This window comes from Accipiter gentilis, chromosome 24, assembly GCF_929443795.1.
Source record: "Accipiter gentilis chromosome 24, bAccGen1.1, whole genome shotgun sequence".
Lineage (NCBI taxonomy): Eukaryota > Metazoa > Chordata > Aves > Accipitriformes > Accipitridae > Astur > Astur gentilis.
Window position 1 is genome coordinate 3,199,886 of NC_064903.1, and position 24,713 is coordinate 3,224,598.

The 24,713-nt window shown below is 45.7% G+C and overlaps 1 protein-coding gene across 5 annotated transcripts in view; it reads right to left on the bottom strand.

The window, feature by feature from the left end:
* Nucleotides 1–1,060: 1,060 nt before the first annotated feature.
* The window catches only part of NEXMIF (neurite extension and migration factor), a 166,502-nt gene continuing 142,849 nt past the window's right edge, over nt 1,061–24,713 (bottom strand). For 4 of the 5 annotated variants that reach the window (XM_049827623.1, XM_049827620.1, XM_049827618.1 and 1 more), the window contains 3 exons: nt 10,379–10,503; nt 2,330–6,638; nt 1,061–1,643 (listed from right to left, as the gene is read on the bottom strand). In XM_049827623.1, the coding sequence (XP_049683580.1) occupies nt 1,472–1,643; nt 2,330–6,638; nt 10,379–10,454 (4,557 nt within the window). In that variant the 5' untranslated portion in view covers nt 10,455–10,503 and the 3' untranslated portion in view covers nt 1,061–1,471. Of the gene's footprint in view, nt 1,644–2,329; nt 6,639–10,378; nt 10,504–13,223; nt 13,325–24,713 lie in introns of those variants that run through there. The other variant, XM_049827622.1, reaches the window with a different exon arrangement.

Here is a 24,713-nt window from a genome sequence, read left to right on the forward strand (position 1 = left end):
TCTGCGAAACACCACCTCTATGCTCACGACCATGTCGAGAACGTGATCTGTCCGACTGCTATTAAGGCTCCTCTTCCTCATCGTTTTCTATTGCATAAACATGTCCAAGCCTCGCACCCCTCTGCTCCCAACAGCTCCCAGTTAGCAGGGCTCTTGCATATCAAGGTTTCATAAGAAATCAGCAGCAAAATGCACAGGCTCTCAGTTGCACAAGGAAAATAGATATTTGTTGGGTTTGTTATTCTCGTGGAGGGCGAGGGTGTGGCGAGTAGGGTTACAAATAAGGCCTTTTGAGAATACATTTAGCATTCAATACTTAACGCTGTCTTAATAAAAGTCCAGTCATGTATGATCCGGCCCTGATTGGTGAGATCACAAATAGCTCCGTGGTTTTTTTTTTCTTACGAACTGAATCAAAGAAAAGGTTCAGAGTTGTATTTAAAACTAATGACTTTTTGCTTTTGAAAGTTCAAACTATATTGGCATCGCAAGGTTAGACATCTAGGAAACATCAAAGCTATGATAGGAGAGCGCTTTTGACAGGCTCTGCATCGAAAATGTTTAAGAAACTACTCAAAGGAAAAGTAAATAGCAATAAATGTATGAAACGTATTAGTTCTGTTTTTATAACTATTTTAGAATTTATCCCAGGTTCTTATAAAATATATAAAACTGAGATACAAAGAATTAGCAATGTAACTTTGCATTTCAAATGATCTTCAGCTACAGGTTTTGCTTTAAGAAAACAGACACTTGAAAAGCAGCTGTTCTGTAGTCTCTAGATGCAGACACTTGAGTTCCTGGCAAACTTACCGTCCGTGGTTTTCCGAACTCCTCCACCGTTTCAACTCTCTCCTATAATGAAACTCAACATTTCACCATTAAGTTTTTCTGCTCATGGTTTCAAAGAGAGGACATTACCATTTCCCAGCATGGGTTTCAAAGTTCCTTTTTTTTTTTTTTTTTTTTTTTTTCCCCTTTTTTTTTCCTTTTTTTTTTTTCCTTTTTTTTTTTTGGTGGTGTTTTTTTTTTTTTTTTTTTTTCCCTTTATGAGCTTTAAACCACAGGGTGAATCCATGAAATGAGGTAAGTAAATTTGGCACACTTTTAGTCATGTCCATAAAACTTTTGGTAAGTTGTATAAGTGAACAATATAATTTTCATCGTGAGTTACAGGTGCTTTCAAAGGGGGGTGGTTAGTACTTAACAACTGGAATGTTTCTAGTAAAACCAAAAGGCATAGCTGCAGAAAACACTCACAACCCAATGTTGATAGAGAAGTAAAAATATATACAATACAGTCACTTGTTCATAGTTTGGCACAATTTTTTTGTTGTTGTGGGTAATAGTGCATAAACTACTGTACAACAGTATGACTTTTAAAACAGTCTTTCACAGAGAATACCAGATTAGGTTTGCTTTCAAATAATAAAATTCCCACAATTTCAAACTTCATTTCAGCACTTACATTTCAACATACCACAAGGCAGATTTCGAAAAGGAACCGACGGGAAAAAAACCCCAACAGAAAGAAAAAAAAGAAACAAACATCAACCGTCTTTCTAGAAAAGGGAGTCTCTTCTTCAAATACAGGAAAACCCAAAAATGTTGTTTCTGCTTTAAGAAGAATGGAGTCTGATTCCCTGCAGGAAAAAATCAAACATTTGATGCCATCTTAGTTAGCTCGTCTGGAGTCACCACGACGGAGCGTACGCGCTAAAGGCGGGCAGGTACAGAAGATGCAGCTTTAGATGATGCAGGTTAGGAGATAAACAGCAGAGGGGGCCAGAAAGCACTCAAAATTGCCACGTGAAGCTCAATTAGGAACGAGTTCTCATTTGCAAAGTAAAGAGCCTTTAAGTTTCGAGATCTTGGCTTTTGGATGCATAACCTCTTTTTTTTTTGTGGTTTATTTTTTACAAAATGTTCCCAAAAAAAAAAGTCTTTCCTCGTCAAAATCATTAAAAAGAGCGTGTAATCATGGTTTGGTTCCCCCCCCCCCCCTCCCCAATAAATAAGTAATTAAAAACTGAAGAAGCAAAACAGCAGAAAAGAGTAGCCTTGTTAGTTTTTTTAACCCCAGCCAAGCCAGAAAATTGGTCATTCTTTTAGGTAGCTTGCAAGTAATAAGTATTTTCATGCATTTAAAAAAAACCCCAACCAAACAAAAAAACCAACCCCAAAACCAAAACCAACCAAAACTGTAAAAGGGGAACGTCTTTTTTTTTCATGCAACTTTTGCTTTCAGGAAGGAAAAACTGAGGAACAGCGGGCTTAGCAGGTGGGAGGGAGGTTAAGGGGCATTCCAGCCAGTTTGGTGCAGCATTACCTCAGTTTCTCAAAAGCAGCTGTCACGGGGGGGTCCTTGTGGGGCTGTTCGCGGTCCGTCCGCTTTATTTTACAGTTCTCATCCCTCAGCGATTTCGAACTGGATTTATGACGGTAGAGTTTTTTATGCGTAGGTCCGTTATTGCCTAAAGTGCTCAGGTTACTATAGTTTTTATCAAAAAAGGGAGCGTGAATGTCTGTGGTGTACCCGGTGGAGCAGTTGGGGCGACCGGGGTCGCAGGTTGCGGCTTTGCCGTTTTTGCTTGAGCCCTTGTTGTTTGACTTGTGGTTCTTCGCCGCGCCCGGCGAGCCGCCGTTCGCCTTCTTCTTCGACTCTTGGGACGTCCCTGCCAAAATTTTTAGAGTTTTCAGTTTCAGGCTGTTGGACTCCGGTGACCGGAATATGTCTGGAACGCTGTTGTGGCCAACAGGCCCCCACAAGGGCTCGATGGAGGCCATCATGAACCTCTGGACATCGGCCATTCCCGACGCGATGTTGGACAGGATGTTGGAAGGTTCCTCGAACTCCCTCTGATCGTCGTCCAGGAGGCTGGTGGTGTTGCCCAGGCTGGGTTCCGACCAGCCTGTGCCCCCCTCTTTTCCCAGCCCCCACTCTCCGGAGAGCCCGTTGTGCTTGCCCAGTTTCACCCCGGCCGGGCTGCAGTGCTGAGCGCTCTCGGCGAGGCCCTTGGTGGCGGTGGCCACGTTGCTCAGCTGGTTGACCGCCCTGCTGCCAACAGCCGGAGCCTTCTCGCCGTTGACGCCCGCCGCGTTCTTCCCTTTCCTGGCGGATTTGGGCGCCTGCCTGGAGTTTTTCCCTTGCGGCTTATCGGTTCCTTTGTTGGTTTTGGGCGATTTTTTCCGGGTGGCTTTCTGGGAAGAGCTTTGGTTTGTACCCACATTCTTGCTGGATGAACTTTTCCTCTTCGATTTTGACACTTTGCTATTGGTGCTAATTTGACCAGATGGCTCATTAAATGTTGACAAGCATGGACTCTTTTCGAGAAGGCTGACAGAATCTTCATCGTTGAACATATGGAACTGGAACTGGTGATTATTTAAAGCAAACCCATTATCTGCCTGATCCTCAGTCTGCAGGACCCCACAGTTCCACTTGACCTTCTCAGAGCTGTTGAGGGCGGCCTGGGGGCTCTCCTGAAAGCCCTTCAGGGTGCCCAGAGGCTTGGCGTCGGAGCCAGCTATCTGCGGGGACAGGTTGGGAGTGTCCGGAGGGGACATCTCCGAAAGCGACGACTGGCGGAACTTATCAGGCGTGAAGTTAGAAATGTCTAAAAGGTCCGTGGACTCCTTCAAAGGGGTGATTTCATCTATGCTCTGCTGGATCACTAGCTTGGGACTGCAGTGGGCCAAGAAATCATCATTAATATCATCCTCGCCGTCCTTTTCACAAGACTTTAAACTTAAAGAACTGTAATTGCTAGAACTAACTGACAATGAACCCACTGAATCAAAACTAATGAGCCTGCCATCATCTGTACTTAGTGTACCTCGTTGGAAATGAAAGCGCCCCTCTCCATTATTAAAATGACATGACTGATAAGAATCATCAGACTGCACTTGTTGGCTATCCGGCATGTAATTTTTTTGGTATAGCAATTTGCTGCTATTCAGATTGACTTGAGTGTATCCAGAGGCGGGGAGGCCGTCTGCGCCCGCGGCACCGCCGCCGCCGCCGCCGAACTCGCTCGGCAGCCCGGCTGCCTCCCGCAGGTCACCGGGGAAGTCCTGGCGGTTGCTGCCGGTGGCCTTGCTGGCCGGCCACATGCTGCCGAAGCTGCTCTGCTCCATCTCCAAGTGGCCGGGTGACTGCTGCAGCTCCGACTCGGAGGGAGGGGAGAGCACGCAGCTCTGCGCCGGCTGCAGAGCCGGGAAGGGCTTTTCCGCCGGGACGATGCTGGGGAGCGGGTGCTGCTGCTGCTGCTCGGAGGGGTGCTGGGCGAAGTATGAGATACCGGTGTTGCTCGACAAATCAGAAGCATCTAACAACGTCTGCAGATACCCTCCGGGGATCAGGGGTACATTGGTGGTGATATTAGCAGATGGCAGAGGCTTGTCTGAAGAGGAGGTGGATGGTAGGAAAGGAGAATTTTTAGCAACCTTATCCTCGTGGCACTCCGGGAGATGGGAGCTGTCTGAAGCACAAGGAACGTTTTCGTCCTTCAGACGCGCTGCAGAGTCCTCGTTTTCCAGCGCCGGGGAGCCCTCCGCCGTACTGGTAGCAGCTTTGATCTTCTTGCACTTCAACCTGGCTTCACTTTTGAATTTGATTCTGCGGAGCACTTTCCTCTCCGTCCCCTTGTGCTCTCGTTCCTGCGATTTGCATTTCACGGCGGCGATGCCCGTGATGTCATGTACGTGTAATCCGTTGGCACAGCTGGGGGTGGCGATGGCTAACGCCGGCAGCCCTTTCAGGCCCACGTCCTCTTTACTGCTGCAAGGCTGCTTGTGATCAGAGGAGCAAGAGCCCAGCTTATTCACTGATTGCTCGATGGCTTTAATTCTTTGAATCCGGTGCCTGTTTGCTAGCTTGCATTTTCGCTTCCGTGGGTGAGGGAGGAATGAAGCATCTGAGCCGTTAAGATAGAAATTCTGCTTGTGGTAGAGAGACGATCTGAGCAAATCCAGCCGGCTCTGCTGCCTCTCTTGCCAGAAGCCCTTCAGTGGGGCCAGCTTCTTGTATTTGCTGAGCAGCTCCTCGTTCAGGGTAACAGTTGTCTCGTTGGCATCCACTTTGCTGAGCTTCACCAGCATATGCTTCTCCCCTTTAAACCTGTTAATGATGATGTACTTGATGATAACGGGGGGCTCCTTGCGAGAGACTTTTCGCCGTTTCTTGGGACACCACTCGTCATCGTCCTCTTCCTTGGGCCCGTCCGGGAGCCACTCCTTCTTGTCCAGGATCTTCTCATTCTCGATGGAGTCCACGTCGTACAGGTAGTCGTCGCTGTATCGCACTTTCCTCTTCGCCCGCAACCCATAGTTCTGCTGAATGAAGGAGCCAGAGTGGTCCCGGGACAGGTACCGGCTGCAGTCCTTGATATCCCGCAGCACGTCGTAGGAGGACTCTGTGCAAGTGCTGTCGTCGCTGAACTCCCCGGAGTCCTCCGTGGAATTCACCGAGTCCAAGAAGTGGCTCCTCTTGGAGCCCACGTACTGCACCATCTCCGTGCTGTTGCAAGATTTATTTAAGGCAGCTTTCTCCTCCTCCTCACCGTCCTCTTCCTCGCCATCCTCCTCCTCCTCCCCCCAGATGATGCCTTCCTCAGATTTGAATTGAGAAGGGTCGGTGGCAGCGCCGGGCCCCCTTTTCAGGGTGCTCCTACTGTCCCTTTTGGTGCAGTTGCTGAACACGCTGGGGAAGAAGTTGAACTGGGCATCCTCTTGTAGGGTGGTGGTCTTCTCCCGCACGTTGTCCTGGAAAGATTCGTACCTAATCTTTAGGGAGCAGACATCGCTTCCCAAGGTGGAATCGTCGTCATCGAACATGTAATTATCCACGTCTTCCTCGGAAAACAGATTTACAGAAAGCTCATTTTTGGAGCAGAGGTCAAGCAGCTCAATTTTACTTTCACTAATGAAAGATTCAAAATAGCCCCATTCCTGGTTGGGATTTGTTAGTAAAGGTTCCTCACCATTGCATTTGTCTAATAGTAATCCCTCGTAATAATTTTTCTGAGTGGGGTCCTCTGAATCACTGTCAGATTTTTCTGCATCTCTTTTGTCCGCTGCCCTCGATTTATGCATAGGGAAGCTTAAAAGCTGGTCTGAAAGCAGTTGATCCCCGTATCTCATGGTTTCTCCTGTGCTCATGCAGTGAATCCCTATATCAGAGACCGAACAGGTGTCATAATCCCTATTTATATCCCCCACTTTCAAGCTTATTCCCGGCTCTGCATCAATGCCGTCCTTTGATTCAATAAAGCAGCCCAGACAGGTCCGGCTCGGCTGCATCAAGCAGTCGCCCGTCAACGCCGACATGCCTCCGGGCTCCATCATGGTGAAGGGAGCCTTCTCGCAGTCGCCCGGCAGCGACCAGGAGCTCATGCCCTTTGTCACGCAGGACGTGAGGGAGATGGCGTGGGCGGAGGAGTCATCCGAGGCGTGCTCGGGTACATCCGTGAGCCTCAGGGGCGACGGGGGGCTCAGCAAGCAGGGCTTCTTTGAAGTCAGGGGAGGCAGCGCCCGGTGGCACGGGTGGTTTTCCTTCGGAGCTGTCGTCAAGGCTGAGAACGTGACCGCAGCCTCGGCGGCGGTGCAAGGCCTCTCATCGCCGTCCAGGGCGTGCGATTCTGGGGAGGGGGTTAAGGACAAGGGAGGGAGAAAAGAAAGGAGAAGAGAGAGGGTTTACAACCCTTGCAGTTCTGCTCGGGCTCGCCACCCCGCTCCCCTTCTCCCTCGGGTTTGGTGGTGACTTTTCCCAACCGCCCCTTCGGGAAGCGGCGGATGCCCTTCCCGCGAGAGCGCGATCCTTCCCTTCTCGATCTCGTTAACGTGGTGATGTGCAACGAAGGGAGAGGTGAGCACTCTCCCCCCCTGCAGCCAGCTGGAAGAGGTACCAGAGTACGTTTAAAAAACCAAAACCATCCGTTCATTCCTCCTCATATACATACTGTTACCTGGATACTGCCTTTCAAATCTGACAAGGTTATTAAAAAACAAAACAAGCCTAATAAAAATGTTCCCATTAACATTGAAAAAATTAATGGAAAAATAAGATTCTTAAAGAAACAAAGCATCTCCCCTGCGGTGTCTGCAGCTTAAATGTACCTGAACTACATTACTGCTCGAGAGTCAGAAAGTTACAGCTATTTTTAAAAACCCAGTAGTCTTTTTGTCACTGTCCACACCAAGGGAAAGTAGAAGGTAACACAGAGTTTAAAGCAATTATTGTCAGAATTATTGTGGGGTTTGCCATTCTTCCCTAATCTCTAAAAATGACTTTTTAATAATGTAAGGATTTTTTATTTTTACCTCGTCACACTCTTTCATGGCAGAATAAAGTTATGAATACGCTTTTATCTGACTTCTGGCTCAACGGACGATACGACCCTTGAAATTTAAATACGATGCCTTTTCATCCACGAACACGCTCTGATATCTCTGTATTAAAAAAGCATATACCAATGTGTGCATTCATACCAGCCGGAGACCTCTGCCGACTCAGAGCCGAGCCCGGTGCTTTTGTAGTGGCTCATATCTTACCTTTTCGGTGGCTCCACTGAAGTCTGGGGGGGGAGCGAGAGCAGAAGCAGCGCGGGCTTTCCGAGGAGGGACGAGCGCTTTAAAACCCTGCTGGAGCAGCAGGCTGTCGCAAGAAACGGGGCAATCGCAAAGCGAAGCGATTTGGCACTTACGCGGTTGCCGCGACCCTCCGCGACAAGTGCTTTTATTCAAAACTGATAAGAAAAGCAAGCCTCCCCCTGCACCTACGCCAACCGACACCAGCCGGGAAGGGAAGGCTCACGCAGGCACACGTACCACCGGCACGACGAAACGCCCGCCGTGCCGCCGCGTCGGTGCTGCCGAGCGGAGCAGGGCTCCGGCCCGCAGGTGGGCAATGTGAAAAGGAGCGGGATGCGATGGAGTGCTGCCTGCCCGTGCCAAGCGTAAAACTTAGAGGAGGTCAAAATCCCCCTAATTTCATCCCAAAAGCTCCCGGCAGTTTTGTGCTACAGGGACCTGAGGGATGGAGCCATCGGTAAAGTCTTAAGCCAGTACAAGCTGCAGTCAGAGCCATGCAGTGCTCTAAGGACTTTAAACAACTTTCCAAACACTACACAAATCAAACCGGGAGCGCAATGCAATGCCTGCAAACGTCTTCAACATGCGTGGCTTGGAAAAGACCAGACTGACTTGCTTGAAATCTGTGCTGCTTCCCTTCCCTCACAAAGGGTTAAAAAAAAAAAAAAAAAAAAAAGCTGATTTTTGAGTTCCTCCCACCAGTTTTTAGATCAGAAATGCAGAGGTGGTATCTTTTTCCTTAAGCACCAAAACAAATTAACCAGTGCAGTTCCACTTCAGATATAAAATAAAATAAAAATCAGCTTGGACCTGACAGGAAGCATGGAAAATTTAAGGATAAAAGAAGAATGTCTGTGAATGCTGTAAGACTCAAAAAAGGGGGAGGTAGGAAGCTGAAATTCAATCTCACATGCTGCATTCAATACGCAGAGATGCTATTATATAAAATAAACTGTCCCTAGGTGTTTCTTTAGGTTTATACTTGTGTAAGTGAACTTAACTCCTGTGAAATACGAATGCCAAAACTTGATTTTCTAGGGCTTGTATCATCCTAAAATCAGGCACACGTTCAATTGATGCTCTAAAGTAAACAATAATCCAAAAGACTACAGTTAAAAAAGAAAATGCTGGAGAAGCAAAACCACCTTTCCGGTTTAACTCAACAGCCATCCAAAAGCACGTGGGCAGCCTGAGCGGAAAAATACTGAACCATCCTGCTGTCAATCAGCTCCGAAGGGAGGCCAGGCCCTAACCGGGCATGGCAGCAGCCCAAAGCTGCTCTGAATTATACGGTTTGGGTCAGAGGAGGCAAAAAGCATCAGCCCCATCCCCGGTGCCATCAACGGGGAGGTGGTGGCATCAGAGCTACTTGCTGGCTCACGGCTTTGGATTCAGCAGCAACTCCTACACAACAATGTTTAATTAAAGTGCTTTTTAAGGCCGATTAATTGAATTTCATGGAAGCGGTATGAGGTTCTAGAAAGCACCCATCTTTACTGAGCAGGTAAAGATTTTACTGCCTATTAGATCAGACAAGGGGACCGTGGCGAGGAAGTCTCCTTGCAGCTCCAGCAGCTGTGGCTTTACCATGTGCAGTCATGAAGGAGATGGGCTGACAGACACCTCCAAAATTACGTCATAGGGGCAAGCGCAAGCGTACACTTCACCTGCCACCAGCACGTGTTGCGGGGTCCTCACAGGCACCTGCGTGTCTGGAGTTGCTCCAGGTTTTTGGGAATGAACAAGAACAACGTTTGCCTCTGCGCACCTTGTTTTGAGATGACGGAAGGATTTGAACATGTAAGATGTCAGAGGACCAAATCCTTGACATCTAATAGGGTCAAATTTATATATAAATCTCTCTCTCTCTCTCTCTCCACAGTTATAGGCCAATACAAAATGTAAAAAGCCGAGAAATTAAACATAAAACCATGGTGAAGAATGAAAATGCCAAACTCTGCCTCAATGCTGGACTGCCACTGCATTTACTGTGGCTAGCGACTAAAGGCCAAATGACTTGAGAAAATGCTCAGAGGTGTATTTATTTCAATCAAGTTTTCAGGCAGCAGAGCACTGTTACTCGTAATTAGTTATTGCTTTTGAAAGCAAGTATGGAATCGATTAAATAAATACAGACAAAGTTAGGTATTTGGGGCAGGCTGCTGGAAGGGGCTGATCCTTCCCCACCGATGTCAACGGAAGCTGGAACGACGTAGCGGCTCCCAGCAGCACCGGGGTGTGCACAGAGGCAGAAGTTACGGGCCGGGGGGTCCCACGTGCTGGCTGACGGGCCACACGGAAAAGGCAATAAGGAGCTCACAAGCTCACCTTCCCTTTCCATGGGTACCAATCCGGGTTTGTTTCCTCTATAATTTTTCCCCAGTTTGTGGGGACTAAGTATCCTTCAGTCAAATTTTGCTGAGATTGGCTAGTGAGTTCATAAGTGATTGCAAAGAGAGGGAAAGATTCCCAACAGAGGGGCTACGTAGTCTTGTATGACTTTTTTTCCCTAAGAAACCAAACTAAAATCCATAATTCAAACTGCATGTGCACATAAACATTTCCAACCATGCATATGCATGGGCAAAAGCAGTACTCGTTAAGACCTGAAAAGGTACAGATTCATAGCTGGAGCGACATCTGTGCAGAAGATACCCATTTACCCTACTGCTCCACATTGCAGAGATACCTGCAAACTGCTAAAATTAAATACACAAAAGGAATTAGGAAAAGAAGTTGGCTTGCAAGTTGTCGCTGCTCCCTCATGTACTGTAATTAAGTTCCTTACCATTTTCTTTCACCCCATTAATCAGGATAGTTTCTTGGTCTTCTGAGGCACAATCCTGCTCTTGTTGGTCATCCATCAATTTAACCTCTTTCTGTTCACTCCATGCCCCACTGCATCTGGCCAACCTGCACATTTCCAGAAACATAACCACAGTCAGTACAATTCCCAGAATCAGCTCAAGGAACCGTGAATAAAAAATAACAACAATAAAAAACCCCTGCACAACCTCATATGCTGCCCTTACCCTGCTTAAGAGGACAAATACTATTTATTAAGGCTATCGTATTTTCACTTTTCCACTCCAAAAGCCAAGTCCAATGTATTTCAGCAAGGTTAAAATGCTATATATCACCATTTCCTTCCCCAAAGTCCTTCTTTAGAAGGTGAAGTGATACTTTGCACCTCCGCAGAACCCTTCACTTCGCCCAAAACTGCTTTGCAAAGGCAGGGGAGCATTATTATCTCCAGATGGGTGAGCAGAGACATAAAAAGGAGAGGACTCGCCCCAGTTCAGACAACAGCAACAAAGCAGTTTTGGGGGAAAAAATATCTCTAGTCTCGTTCTTCACTCAAAACACTTAATCACGAGAGTTCCTTCCTTGGAAGCCTCGTTCCCCTGACACCTACCACCGCCCACGCCGTCGCCAATGGGTGAAGCTTCATCTCGGTTGTATGACCGCCAGTCGAGGCTGACTGGACTTGATGGTACTTCTCCGAAGCAACAAAACCAAGATCAGAATCAAGCCCAGATTTTCTCCCTTCTTCCACTGAAGATCCCCCCGTGTTAAAATGATCACTTGCCTAGGGAGAGGGAGACCATGCAACAGAGAGATGTGGCCGAGTTCCCGGGCACAGGATAACCCTCATCAGTGCTCCCGATGGACAGAATTTCACCTCTTTGACTGTAAAGTCAAGTCAGAATCTACTTTTTTCCTTCGGGCAACTTGAACTCAACTTTTTCTCTCTCACAGAACAGGTACTAGATTGAAGCCTTGTTTTAGGTTTTTTTTTGTTTGGTTTTGTTTGGTTTTTTAAAATCAACATTTGTCAATGTCTGATCTTCCCACAGTATTCACTGCCCTGGGTTCAGCAGCCAAACTTCATTCATATTCAGATTTGCAGTGGAGTCCTCTTAATTAACGTGAAATCTTTACAACCGTCTTAGTAAGTGAAACCTTCACTGAACTTAAAGATGTTGTGACACCGAGAGTAAGATAAGAATAACAAGCATCAGTAACTCAATTCCTTTGCATATTTAGAGGAATATTTAACTAACCCTGAGAGTTTTACTTTGATGCAAATCCGTATTTCAAAGCTCTCGATACACGAGTCGGTTTGCTGCAGTAAGACCCCTCTCTCCCGCCAGCACCCCCCACCCTCTCCACCACCCCGGGCTCCCACAGCGCTTGAGAAAAGCTCCAGCTGAAGCATCGCTGACGTCTTGTAACAGGAGCGACTCCAAATGCCAAAGCACAGATCAGGCGTCGTTGGGAGTTATTTCCATGCAACTTGAAGAAGATTAACTTCTAAGTGTGGAAGCTGCTCTGCGTTTTCCAGTAAGTCTACAACTTCATGCCTCCTTGATAATATCTCCTGCCTATTAGATGTATCTTAATTAATATAAATATTAATAAATTAAGTGTTTAAAATATCTATTAATGAAAATATTAATAAAATATCTTAAGCCTCAGGAGAACCAGAGACTTCTTAGGCGACCAGAGAACCACCACTGGCCCCCCACATGGGCCAGCATGATTTCTGGGGAGGAGACTGTTTGCTGCCCGAGGAAGCTCTGGGAGAAGGAAAAACTGAGTTGAGTAAGGAGCTTCAATAGATTGTGACCCGGTAGATGTGTTTTGCACACCCTGATGGTTTGCCAGGTGGGAGAGATCTTCCATTTCAATTAGCCGTGGGCAGGTAGGGTTGGAGGATGGCGCATTTGGCTATGCACGTTTACAGATCCGAACCTGTTGCTCACTTCAACGCACGCGGTGTGGATGATGGGACCATCATCTTCAATGTACAGAAGCTTATATCAATGTTTCTGCATACTCTGACCTCCACCGTCTTTCTGAAGTGCAGAGGTGATGCTCCCATAGAGGTTTATCTGTGCACGGTCACCAGCAGATGCAAAGTAAAAGGGGAGAGGCCCTGCCATCGCACCTCACTTGCGACTATCTGTAGCTGAGGGGCTTCTGCATTCAGAAATTACATCCAAAAATTATTCTATTAATTTCTCTCATTATTTTCACCCTGTTGACACTGCTGCCCTCCACGGCACCTTGCGTGTGGCAGCTTCTGTGCTGCGTGAAATGGACCTGCTTTTGTTTGGTTTGAACCTGCCGTCCTCCAAAGAACGGGCCACATTTTTGCCCAGAAACACAGCCTCGGTCCTAGAAAGGACTTGGAATATGACCGTCATTTAAATATTTAATAGTATTTACATTCACAGGAGAATGGCGGCAACATTTCAAGTTACCCAAGTACATAAGCCAAATCGGGATACTACTTCCTGCAAGTCAAGTCTTTGTTTTATCAGTACGATAAGCTGAGACCCGCAGTCGTAAGCTCAGAAGCACTAGCATCTTCTCTGCATGGCTTTGCTGACCCGATTTTTGCCTGGGTGTGTTGGTTTATAGCTATTTGGTGTAAAATGCCACAGGTGGCCTGTTTTCAACCGGTAACACAATCACAGCCATATCAAAAGTAATGGCTTGCAATGAATAAAACATAGGACAGAAGCAGAAACAATAATTCTTCAATAATGTAAATTTGTCACTTCCAGCACACAAAACATCTCCGGAGAGAAAATAACAACGTGGACATAAAACACTAGCAAGCTCACCAAGAAAGATCCCAAGCATTTTAAAGAAGGCATCATCCTGTTACCGCTGGGACTTCCACCGGAGGAGGAAGGAGCAGGGTCTTACGCGCGGGTTGCGTGCCTCTCTGCCTGCTTGCTTCTCGCTCTTGCCGTCTGTGGAGTTGGTGGTTTGACTGTGGTTTGCAAACAGGTACGTGAGGGAGGCTTCTGCCTTTCCTTACTGGGGACTTACAGACACTCAACGGCCAACCTTCAAGCAGAGAGCAGGGCTCGTTTGGGCAACAGACTGAGAAGGCAAGCAATGGGCAAGCAGCCAGCCAAGCAAATGGAGGCAGAAAAAGAGAGTTTATAGGCGGGGAAACGTGTGGGACTTTTAATGTACTACTGTTATTTTTTGGGATGGGTGCGCGTAAGGGGCAGGGAAGCGCAGAAGGGACGTTTCCAGTGGATGCGATGCAAAGGCTGGAGAAGACGAGGAAGATGATGAAATGCAAGAACGAGGAGGATGTGCCTGTGGACAACTACTTGCCTCGATTGCAGTGACTCGGAGAGCAGAGCGGAGCTCTAGAAACACACTGGAAAGAACTGAGAAGAGTTCAGACGGGGGACCTTCACATACGGTCGGAGAGAGATGAAGTGTGAATGAGACAGACAATGTGAAGTTTGCAGAGACCTGCTGAACAAGAGGACCTTTCGGGAGTGGTGTGACCATGAAAGGTCAGATCCCAAGAGGGACAGGGAGAAACACCGGCGACTGTGAAAGAAAAGCTGACAAAGGGGCTTGACGCGATGCAGAACAAGAAGAAAGAGAAGCCTAGGAATAACAAAGAGGAGGAGAACAGCTGGGTCCCTGGGAAGAAAAACGAAACCGAGAGAGGTCTGGGGTATAAAGGTGATGGACAGAGAATACACCGGGTAGCAGGAGAGCACAGAACACAGAGCCATCTGCGGACAGAAGTATAAAAGGGAGAGAATATGGATTTCAGACAGTGTCAGGCCATTGAAGAGATACACGACTGGGGTGATGCTATTATGAAGAACTGACAGGAGGAAAATCAGTCACCAGCTTGAAGTTTATGAACTTGACTGGCGCTAGAGTGGATGGAGGAAGAGGATGGCGGGTGGAAGACAATGGTCAAAGCCGTGGAGTCAGATGAACTCCAGGTCTCTGGAGGAGGAGGGCAGGAGCACAGCTTGGCAGGCTGTGCTTCGAGGACGGTCACAGGTGGTTCAGTCGTAGGGAAGAATTCAGAAATACTTTTCTTGATTGCACCACGTACTTTAGGGCATTGGTCTGCTAAGATCACAGCTGGCATGACAGAGAAAGATACTGGCTAAGAAAGGAGATCAAAGGGAAGAAGTCGCAGAAAGCAAGCAGTGGAGCTAAACAACAATCCAACTGGTTTTAAGCATGAGATGGAAAAATTAATGGACAGAAGGACGGGATGCAGTTGCCCGTGATAGCAATACACAGGACTCGGTGACCTGCAGAAATCCCTTTCAGCCCTATGACTCATGTCAGGTGAAAGACTGCAAAGTGCCTCAAAAAAACCTTCAGCATCACAGCTGAGAAAATTCTCCATTCCTCACGGTTCCTGTCAATTTTCCCACTGCTTGTGCTAATGGGGTTGTACAAAAGCTGTTAGCGACTAGATGGCGTGCACAAGTCTGGGAGAATACAAACGCAGCACCCCAAACAGACCCTCCGCTGTAAACCTCCCGTTGCCTTGTGAGCCCGGTCCAGATGGCCAAGTAACCCAAAGCGCTTTTTTGTTCTGTTTTAAAAACCCACATGACACTCAAGAAGTTTTTGTATTGCCGGAGTGGAGGCAGACGTGGTCAGAGAACAAAAGCCGATGCCCCAGCTGAGGCCCCACTAGCTCCCTCTGCTCCCGGCCCCATTTAGAGGCAATATCCTGGTAGAACATCCCTTCATCAGTTCTCTGGAGTAAAACCAGATTATTTCTCTTCCTATAAATTCAACAGGGCATGCAAAGCAACAGCAACGTGAGCAATGCTCCCTATAGGAAATGAAATCGAGGGCTGCAGGTTATTTACCTAGAACAGAGGAGGAAACGCCTGAATTACAAAGCTAAAACATCTGCACATGTTTCTACATTCATCTCCAGTTACATAAATGATGGGCCTTATGTTCACTTAAAACTGGCACTTTTTTGCACAGCTTGGATTTAAGCATGTTCCTACTAACATTAATTTTACCAAGGCGAAAGGGGAAACACCACCAATTTAGGCAACCACGAGGGAAAAAAGCATCCGTTAATGCCTGTCTTCTAGAAAGAAAGCAACAAGTTGCTTTGCTTCTTTCTCAGCCAGAAAATGTCCGTTTCCCCCCAGAATTGCGTGCAGCTGTCCTAAATACATGTTTACAAGGGCTCCATCCCCTTGCTGCTGTCAGAGTTGCCACGGGGAGAGGACATGTCCTTCAGCCTCGCCAGCTAGGAAAGCCCTGGTTCCCCAGATGCCGGCCCAAGGAGAAATTGTGCCAAGGGATCTGGTGGAGAGATTTCCTCCTCCCGAGAAGACTCTCCGCAGATTCTTCCTTGGGAAGCAGCAGTAATTTGACTCACAGCATTTTCCAGCAGAAGCAGTGATGGTCGCAGTGATGCCCCGCAAGCACTTACAGGGGATAAAGTCAGGCGGCTAGCTATGACTGCCATGTAATCCAGTGCTTGGCCACTTATATATAGATATATATATCTCTGTATCTCTATCTCCAGAGCTAGTTGAACATCTCCTCGGTTCATATTTCCTGGGCACCAGCATTATACTTGTTGAAGCCTCCCAAGCAGAGGAGAGAAAAAAAAAAAAAGCTACCAGGTAAAAATAATCAGCCTAGTAGACTGACTGAAAGCCCACCTACACATACAGGAATTATATTAGATGGATGACTAGATTATGGGTTAGCGATAGCTGTTCCATAATTAAAGTTGCAAGAGTGTTTCGGCTTAATGCTGAATAAACAAAAGGTCACTAACACTCAGACAAAACCCAACGTGCCAGTTCCTATTTACATGCAGCTTTTACATCCCGAGTGCTTTTATTTGTTGTAGATCATGAGGGTAGAGGGAGTATCCAAAGTGAAGGAAAACCTTTTTATGGTGGGGGAAGAAAGTGAAGAAGAAAATGTGGCTTTTTTTCCTGCAGAGTTGTGAATAAGCGCAGGTGTTCTATATATGCAGTTGTATCTTTCAAAAAAAGAACTTTAGAGAAATTAATTACATGTCAGAGCCCCTGACAGGTCTTTTAAGAATTATGATACTTTTGAATGAAAACATTATATACTTAAAAAGAAATACCATGTAAATGTCTCCACGATATTTACATTCAGAGGAGTAATAGTAGGAAAGAATTCAGCTCTATCTGCGGTTCAAATGGAGGCCGAACGTGCCGTGCTCTTCCTAACAGCGACATCTCCCGCCCTCGCAGGACTTCATAACTCTCCTGCAAAAGCACAAAAGAGAGTTCAGGGGCACCTGCCAGGAATCGGCAGTACAGAGAGAGAACCCTCTCCCGAAGAGCCAGAACCGCTTCTCTCGCCGCGCCGGGCTGCATCCCCGAGCGCACAGCTCCTCTCTACGGCAAGGCCACCGCACCACACGCCTCCTCCCGCACCGAAGTGGGCAGCAAGAACTCTGCAGAGGAAAATATCCAAGCGGTTTTCTGTTCAGGTTTGGTTGTGGGTTTTTTTCCCCTCCTTTTTTTGCCTTTTAGCCCTGACAAAACCTGGGCAGGACGCAGGATAGAGAGCTGCCCGTGGAGAAAGCGTGGTGGGGCAGCGATGCCGTCACACGTGAGGAGCTGCTGCAGCGATGCCGGGCTCAGCGTTCGCTGACCTGAAGGATGCTGTTTTCCCACCAGGTTCTGAAATTCCCAAATCCCTTTTATTCCAGGGATTCCATTTGATCCTTGGTTTTTCACTATAATTTGGTAACTGGTGGGTGAAGTGGTAAAAATTTTCACTTCCCAGCAGATGGGGATGTATTTTACTACTAAGCCTTTAAAAGTACCTCTCCAAGTAAACCTGTTTTTTCAAGAATTTACATTTTTATTTAGGCCAAGGGTCTCTGAATTTTGCCCAGCACCCTGACAAGAAAAAAATACAAAGAGCACACGAGGTTTCCAGAACCGAGAGGTTTGGAAAGGTGAAGTTCATAAGGGAAGTTACAGTGTGAAACCATCCTCCCACTCTGCCCATCGTGAAGTGCTTCTCCGGTCCCTGAAAGGGATGTTGGACTTAAGGCTTCTGGTTTCAAAGTTATTTTCCCAGGAAAATCTCACAAGGCAACTGTATCTCCCAGCAGCTCCTTGGACTTTCCCTATCAACAATGGTAAGCGTGTGGGAGAACAGGCCAAGTGAAGGAGAAATAGAAAACAAAAGCGGCCTTTGGGGGTCAATCCCAGCAGTGAGACATCTAAAACCCTTCAAGAAGGTAAGGTTTGATAGAGTCAACGTTAGCTGAGAATAGGTTCGGTCACCTAGGTATAAATACAGATAAAAGCCTTCAATTAGGAATAAGTCTGGGGGAAAAAATGAAGTTGATAAAAAAAGAGCTTGCAGAACAAATAAAGAACACAAAAACCATGAAGAGAAGAAACAATTTAAGAACTAGTGTGTTCCCAGAAGGTGTAAAGGACGGATGGCTTGTTAATATTCATCGCAAGCCTCCACTTTTTCCTCAGCTGAAAGCAGATGCAACAATTATCGCAGAGCCTGAGCCCCAACTCCAGCAGACCCCAAGATACGATATTAAGAGCAGACTATTTTAGAGCTGACTCTGAAATAAATGACAGTTTCTGACCTTACTCTGGGAGGACAGAAGGTGCAAGTGTTTCAAGACCTGTCACAAACAACTTTAAGGAAAAAGGAAGGAAGTGAACAAAATTATAGCCTTCCTGACAAAGCATACGTAAAATACAGAAGGAGCTTTCTCTGTAAATGTATTCTTACACATCAAGAACAGCAGTATATCATAAAAGGAAAAAGGCAGCAATTAAAATCCTTGAGAAGCTGAAACGCATGAGGGAATGTCTGAAATATGGTGTCTTTCAGCATAATACCGCACCATATTAGGGAAAGGATAGCTGTTAAACCCCAAAGATGAGAGTACCAAAATGCAAAGAAAAAGAGTGGAGAATCATTGCACTACGGGTGTGCAAGGGACAGGTGCGAGACGGGGCAGTAACTGGGGAGAGGGGGAACCTTGTGGGGAAAAAGAAGTCCAAGTAGTAAAGCAGAGAACAGAGAGACTGAAAAAATGGGAGGAAAAAGGACAGTCCGAGTCCAAAAGCAACACCGGCCTTGGATGAGCGCAGCTCAATGCCACATCCCCAGAGACGGCAGTCGAGAACCTGTTAGAAAGTTGATGACTCGGGTAAGGAAGAAACAAATATCCCTTTTCACCAGATGTGGGAAGAATTTACACCGTGGGACTGGGGGACTATTCCCCTGGGAATAACAAGGGTGTGGAAATGCAGGAGCCCAGGTAGACTCATGAGGGTTTCAGTGAGTACACCCGATTTTAGGGTCAAGAGCCATAAAGGGGATTCCTGGCTACCAAGAGCAAGGGAAGACTATGAAGAAGAGTCGCGGGTTTCTCTTTGGTCATCCTTTCTCATTTTATAAAAGGCAAGGAAATTAAGCAATAATTAGTGTCACCAGCTGCATAGTTTTGAAAAGCACTGGCAAGCTGAGCGGTAGATTTTCATCTCCTGAAAATGAAAAAGAATACAAACTTGGTTTTAGCTGTGATGACCTAAAGTAAAACCATCTCTATAATTATTAAAAAAGATGAATAGCCTTATCCAAAGAAAGACGGTTTTACAATTGACGACAGACAGACCTAGTATTAAGCCATTGGTACAAGCCTATTAAAAAAATATCAGTGATGAAAACTGTCACAGGTACAGCTGCCACCTTGCTCCCCAGGACAGGCTTGTAATTTTATGAGCTAAATACATCCCTTCTGTCTTAGCAAGCAGGCTGCTGGATGAGGACTTCTGGTCCACCTGACCAAAGGTCACCTCAGAAGAAAATTAACAGCAGCAGCTACCCAGCCAGGGTTAGCTCCTTCTTTTCACAGCTTATTAGGATTACTAATATATTTAGAGAAGCAGAAGTTATCTTTGTCTGGGATGGGATGAGGGGAAGGCAAGAGAGGATTTTAAGGATTTCCTAAACTTAGCTTTCGATACATCAAGACTGTAAAGAACAGAGGAAAAGGGGGTATTTCTTGGAAGAGCAACACCTGAATATATCTGAAAGAGGAAGAACCCTGATCTCACATCTCCACGGCACGTATTTTAGGACTTGATACACTCTATATAGCTCCATGAAGGTCATCAATCAGCCGGTCTCATTATTTTCTAGCAGACCTGACTTCAGTAGACGGGAATTCAAATATAACCAATACTTGGGGATAGCACACAGCTACCCCATGCTGCCTCTCAGCACAAGATATACACAAAGATTTTCAGGAGTATCTAAGAGCAAATCAATAAATTGTTATGGGAGGCTGGCAAGGCCATGAAGAGAGTGAGTAGCTCATTAACAAGGTGTATTAACAAATCATAAGAACACAAACCACCACCACCAGCAATATATCAAAAAGCAAAACAAGAGCCAAACCAGAGTAGCCCAGGATTGAGGCCCTTCCAACCCTGGGGTTCAAAACCTGGCAGAGTGGTCCCAAAACATCACCCAATACTGGAAATTAGAGGTAAATTGACTGTTGTGCAAATTCATAGAGCAAATAAACTTATTCTCCGAAACAAATACTAGGCGAGCCAAAGAGAAGCTAAAAAAGGTTGTCAATCCTGTTCAGAAGAGATACTAAAGAAAACAGATGTTTCACTTTGGAGAGAAAACAGACACTTTTGGACAACTTTACAAAGGATCTCCTCTCTCAACTGTCTATTTTAGCTTGTGTGAGAGGTAAAATCCTGCCTCAGCCAGAACCAGCAGAGAAAGTCCTTAAACGACCCCCCAAGGGAGGGGCAAGCAGATACTGCCACTTATCCAAAGACTGATAAGCAAGGAGATCCACACTGGTTTACAGCTGAATTTTAAGGGCTCTGAAATGTTTTAATGGCTCTGATTAATTAGATTATGCATGGAGGAGATACTCCCTCCCACTGGAAGGGACCGAAGAGAGCTGCAGTAAGCATGTAGGTGACAGGTTGCACCAACTTTCTGTCCTATAGACTCACTTCATCAATAGATGTCAACGCTGAGCGTTGGCCATCATGCTGGCAGACAGCCACGTTGTGTCCGAGTTGGGTGTGTGACTCCAGATCACTCGGGATTCATTGCAGGCAGACAAACTGCTGATAAAATTAAGAGGGCACTTAATGCGTTACGTGATAGCTACAAAAATAATGTTCAAGATACCATGGCAAAGTCTTGGGCCAAACTGAATGGGAAAAGAGCAATAAAAGCATTTTTCTTTAGAGATGAGTCGAGAATTTATATTTTTGCTTTGTCAGGAAGAGCTGGCATTGCTGTGCTAGCATGTGGGATTGCCTCGATGGGGTTAACGTTAGTCCGCGGAGTCCCCGCTGGTGCCGCTGCCCCATGCTCTGCCTGCCGACCCGCCAGCCACTACGGGTAGAAGAAAAGATGCCCAAAGACAGTCCATAACGTTGCTTTTTGCCTTTCCTCCTTAAAAGCAACTGTATTCCAAACATGTAGTTTTCACTCAATCTCTGGATATAAAGTTAAGATAAACCAGAAATGTTAAGGGCCTGCATTTCTGAGAAAATTAGGCTGGAATGATTAAAACCCCCAACTCTCATAAATCTGCAAAGGTTGAAAATTCAGTGCGATACTGGGGTATTAACCTTACAAAAACACGAGGACCTCTCCAAAGCTAATTATGTATCAGTCTAGTCTAAAATAACAAAAGCCATTAAAGAATAGTTTGGGATGGAGATTTCTTGATGGGCAGAATTGCTTCATTTAAATGAACTTATTACCAAAATTCTCTTTCTGCCACAGTATTTACGGATAGGTCTACAAGACAGTATCTTAAAAGCTTAGCAAACTCTTCCTGTGAACCTAATCAGGAAATATGAGAGACCGAGGTCAAGTGCATTAATATTACAGAAGCTTCCTAAGAAAGGGGATGTTTCACAGTCCCTTGCACACGGGGTACTATCAAATAACTCAGCTGAAGAATGGTGTGTAAAATTTTGTTTAAAGACAGGGATTAATACGGAGCCAGAACAGCATGAGGAAATGGATTTCACAGAGGTACACTGAAGAAAAGACTCAGTCCTAAACTTTACAATTGCCTCTTTTTTTGACTTCTTAAGGTTCCCTATCAGAAATATTCTCTTCTCCTCCCTCTTAACCACCAGGTTTAAAAAAAGAAGAAAGAAAAGAGGAATTTTTTTTCTGTACAAACTTGTAATATACTAAAGTTTGGACCAAAGAGGACAATTAAGCTGGCTGGTGCTAGAGGAGGATATGAAAGCTCATCAAGATGTTTGTAGTAACCCTAGTGGGGTAAACATTTCTCTTTTCTAATATCTTCAAATTAGAAATTTTATAGGAAAAAAGAAATCTTAGCAAAACTCGTTCGTCTCTTATTAGCAATTAGCTGACATGGACTCAGGATAAAAAGTGTTAATTTCTAAAGTATACATAATTTTCATAAAAGCACAGATAGAAAGACCAAACAAACTCAGTCTTGGCTTAGGCACAGGAAGAAATTAAGCTAGAGCAATGGGAGGAAGGGCTTGTTCCTCCCGTATTTTCACTGCATCGATGATAAAATGCTAAAATGTGGGCCATCACTGGCTTTGAGAAACAACGGAAAGCAGATTGCTAGAAAAAAGGCAAAGGTGAGAAACCCCCCCCAAAAGGGGTGACATTCCTCATGGATGTGGAAGACAAAAATCCCTTAGCCATTAAATCCAAGTTTCTAGCCAGATCCTTTGAATATTCATGAACTACTTGAAGTTTTATAAGGATTTTTCCTTTTTATATACATATAGATGACTATATTGATAGCAGATGGGCTCTTCCATATGATTTCCTTTTTAAACTTTCAACTTCACGCAATTCCTGCATATTCCTTGTGCTGGGAAAGGGAAGTCTCTGCTTTTAGCTCCAGAGTACAAAGCTGGGGTTACTTCTGTTCATTTGCTTTTGCTTTCAGAACATTCAATTACACAACCGGGTAGCAGCTCTTAAATACATCATCATCGTAATTTTTTCCCAGAGACCACCTCGGTGTATTGGGTCTGCCAGGCAAGAAGAATCTAAAAGTGACTTACACTTATAGAAACTATACAGTACCTACCGACTTACGCATATTTTCATAACAGAGTGAGTAGTTTCCTATAGCTGGATATCTGACACAGTTGGACCACCAAATTTTACGGGTAAAATAGCTTCACCGTCTCATCCCGTGATGTGCATCTGAAGGAGCCAATGCTTCGGACTAAAAAGGGAATAAGGGTAGGTAGGAAAAGCAAATGATCAAAACACTTATCACACTGGGAAAAGAAGACCTGATAAGGAGTCTGAATTGATGACAATTATGAGATACCATCCATTTTTAGCTAATAATTCAGAAAACGGATGAATTATTTGAGGAATAATATGTGATCATTTATTTAAAGACTTATTATAATGTATACGCTGGAGGAAGCAGAGTTAAAGTTGTATGAACACTTTAACGCTTACATTTCCAGACGCTTATACCTTACCATTCAAATGCAGAGATTTAATAGCACTGTAGTTAGTTTTAAAATACAGCGGCTGGTTTAGTTTATAGGGCTCCTGCATTTATAAAACAACAAGCCATTTTACAAGGCCGTTTTATACGCATTCTACTTTTCCTCCAGTTTCCTATTCACATTTAATAAATCTGCCAACGTTTGCCTTTGAGAACTGGTTCATTTATTTAAAATTCCCAAACAACCCCATCCACGACTCTGCATGACTTAGCAGTTCACCCGATTAGACGAAAGTGTCAATTAAATATAAAGCTACGTCTCTTAATTTTCGCTTGGAAAGATTTTGGGTTCCGCCAAACGCTGAAGGCGATTTCTGAAGGCAAAATCCCGCATTAAGAGAGATTGCAGCTCCTAAGATATCGGTCCAAATCTCCATCTGTATCCAGGTAACAATCTGGAATGCTGATATTTAAGAGGAAAAATATCTGGACAGCTGCCCCAGCTCCCTGGGAAGCGATGTTTAGTTAAAGTCTTGGATATCGCTGAAAGAAGATGTGGAGATGTCACACTGCGGCTGAAGCATTTTTTCAAGTGCTGAATTATTCACCCATGAATCTCGGATGTGAAATCCAAATGCTCCGGCACTGCCCTGGCTTTAGACAATGTCTAATTCCTTTCTGTGCCACTGCAGGGTCTCTTCATCAGCTTTCTTTCATCTATAATCACAGCCAGGTCATGGATTATTAGTCATATTCACTGCAGAATTCAAACCCCGCTACACCAATCAACCAGCCCGGGACTCCCGAAACGCTCCCCCTGCATTAATAACCGCCACGTCAGAGGACCCCAACGCTCCCGGCGCTGGTTTACGGGGGGCACCAGAAGAGCCAGCTCGCCACTAAGTCGGAGACTGGAGTCGTTTTTTTCCAGGCCCAGTGCTCTTTCCTGGGATGTAAATTCCTGCAGTTTAGGAACGGAAGGAAAAGGCGTTTGATACTTTGGGCTCCGGGTACAGCGAGTGCCGCTCCCCATCCAACGCGGTGCCTGGCAGAGCACGCTGAGCTGCCTGATGTGCAGCCCCGCCAGCACAGCATCCTCACTGGGGAGCTGCTGGGGACTGGGGACCCTTCATCAGCTCAGCACCAGCCTCAGCACAGTCCCCTTCCAACTGCAGGGGCCGTGCATCGCCTGGCCACGCATGGGCCGCTGTCCCGGCGATGCTCCGCCAGTCCTGCAACCACCTCCCTACCCAGCATCCACCGTCAATTATCTTCCTTTTTGTTAAACTTTCTTTTAAACTAAGAGGAAGTCAATATGTTTCCCCATTCTTTCTCCATGCGAAGAGAGCGGGGACAAAAAAAATAGTAAACAAAGGCATTTATCAGCTTTTGCTGGAGGTGTTACTCTGCATATTGAGCTGCACGGCTGCAATTGTTTCATTAGGAGGACCTCGGTTATGTTTGCAACGTTAACGAGTCTTGGAGAACAGAGGAAAAAAAATACTACGGGCAATGCCGCAGCAAAGATAAATAGGTAAACATCCTAAGCCTGACATTAGTTAATACATCACAGCTTTATTCACTTAGGGCAGCCGTGAAATCAATTCTTCAGTAAAAATAAAAAATTTGTATCCAAATCTGTGCTCGCAATATGAGTGAGGCAAGGAACGATGTAATGGGGAGGGAAACCTTGTCTTTGCTGTATGTTTTAAGTCTGCTGATTTGTCTTCGCCTAATGCAAAGCCTCGCTAAGTACTTTGTTTTCCACAAAACGCGATTTTTGTCATTTTTCCTCAAAAGTAAACAATCT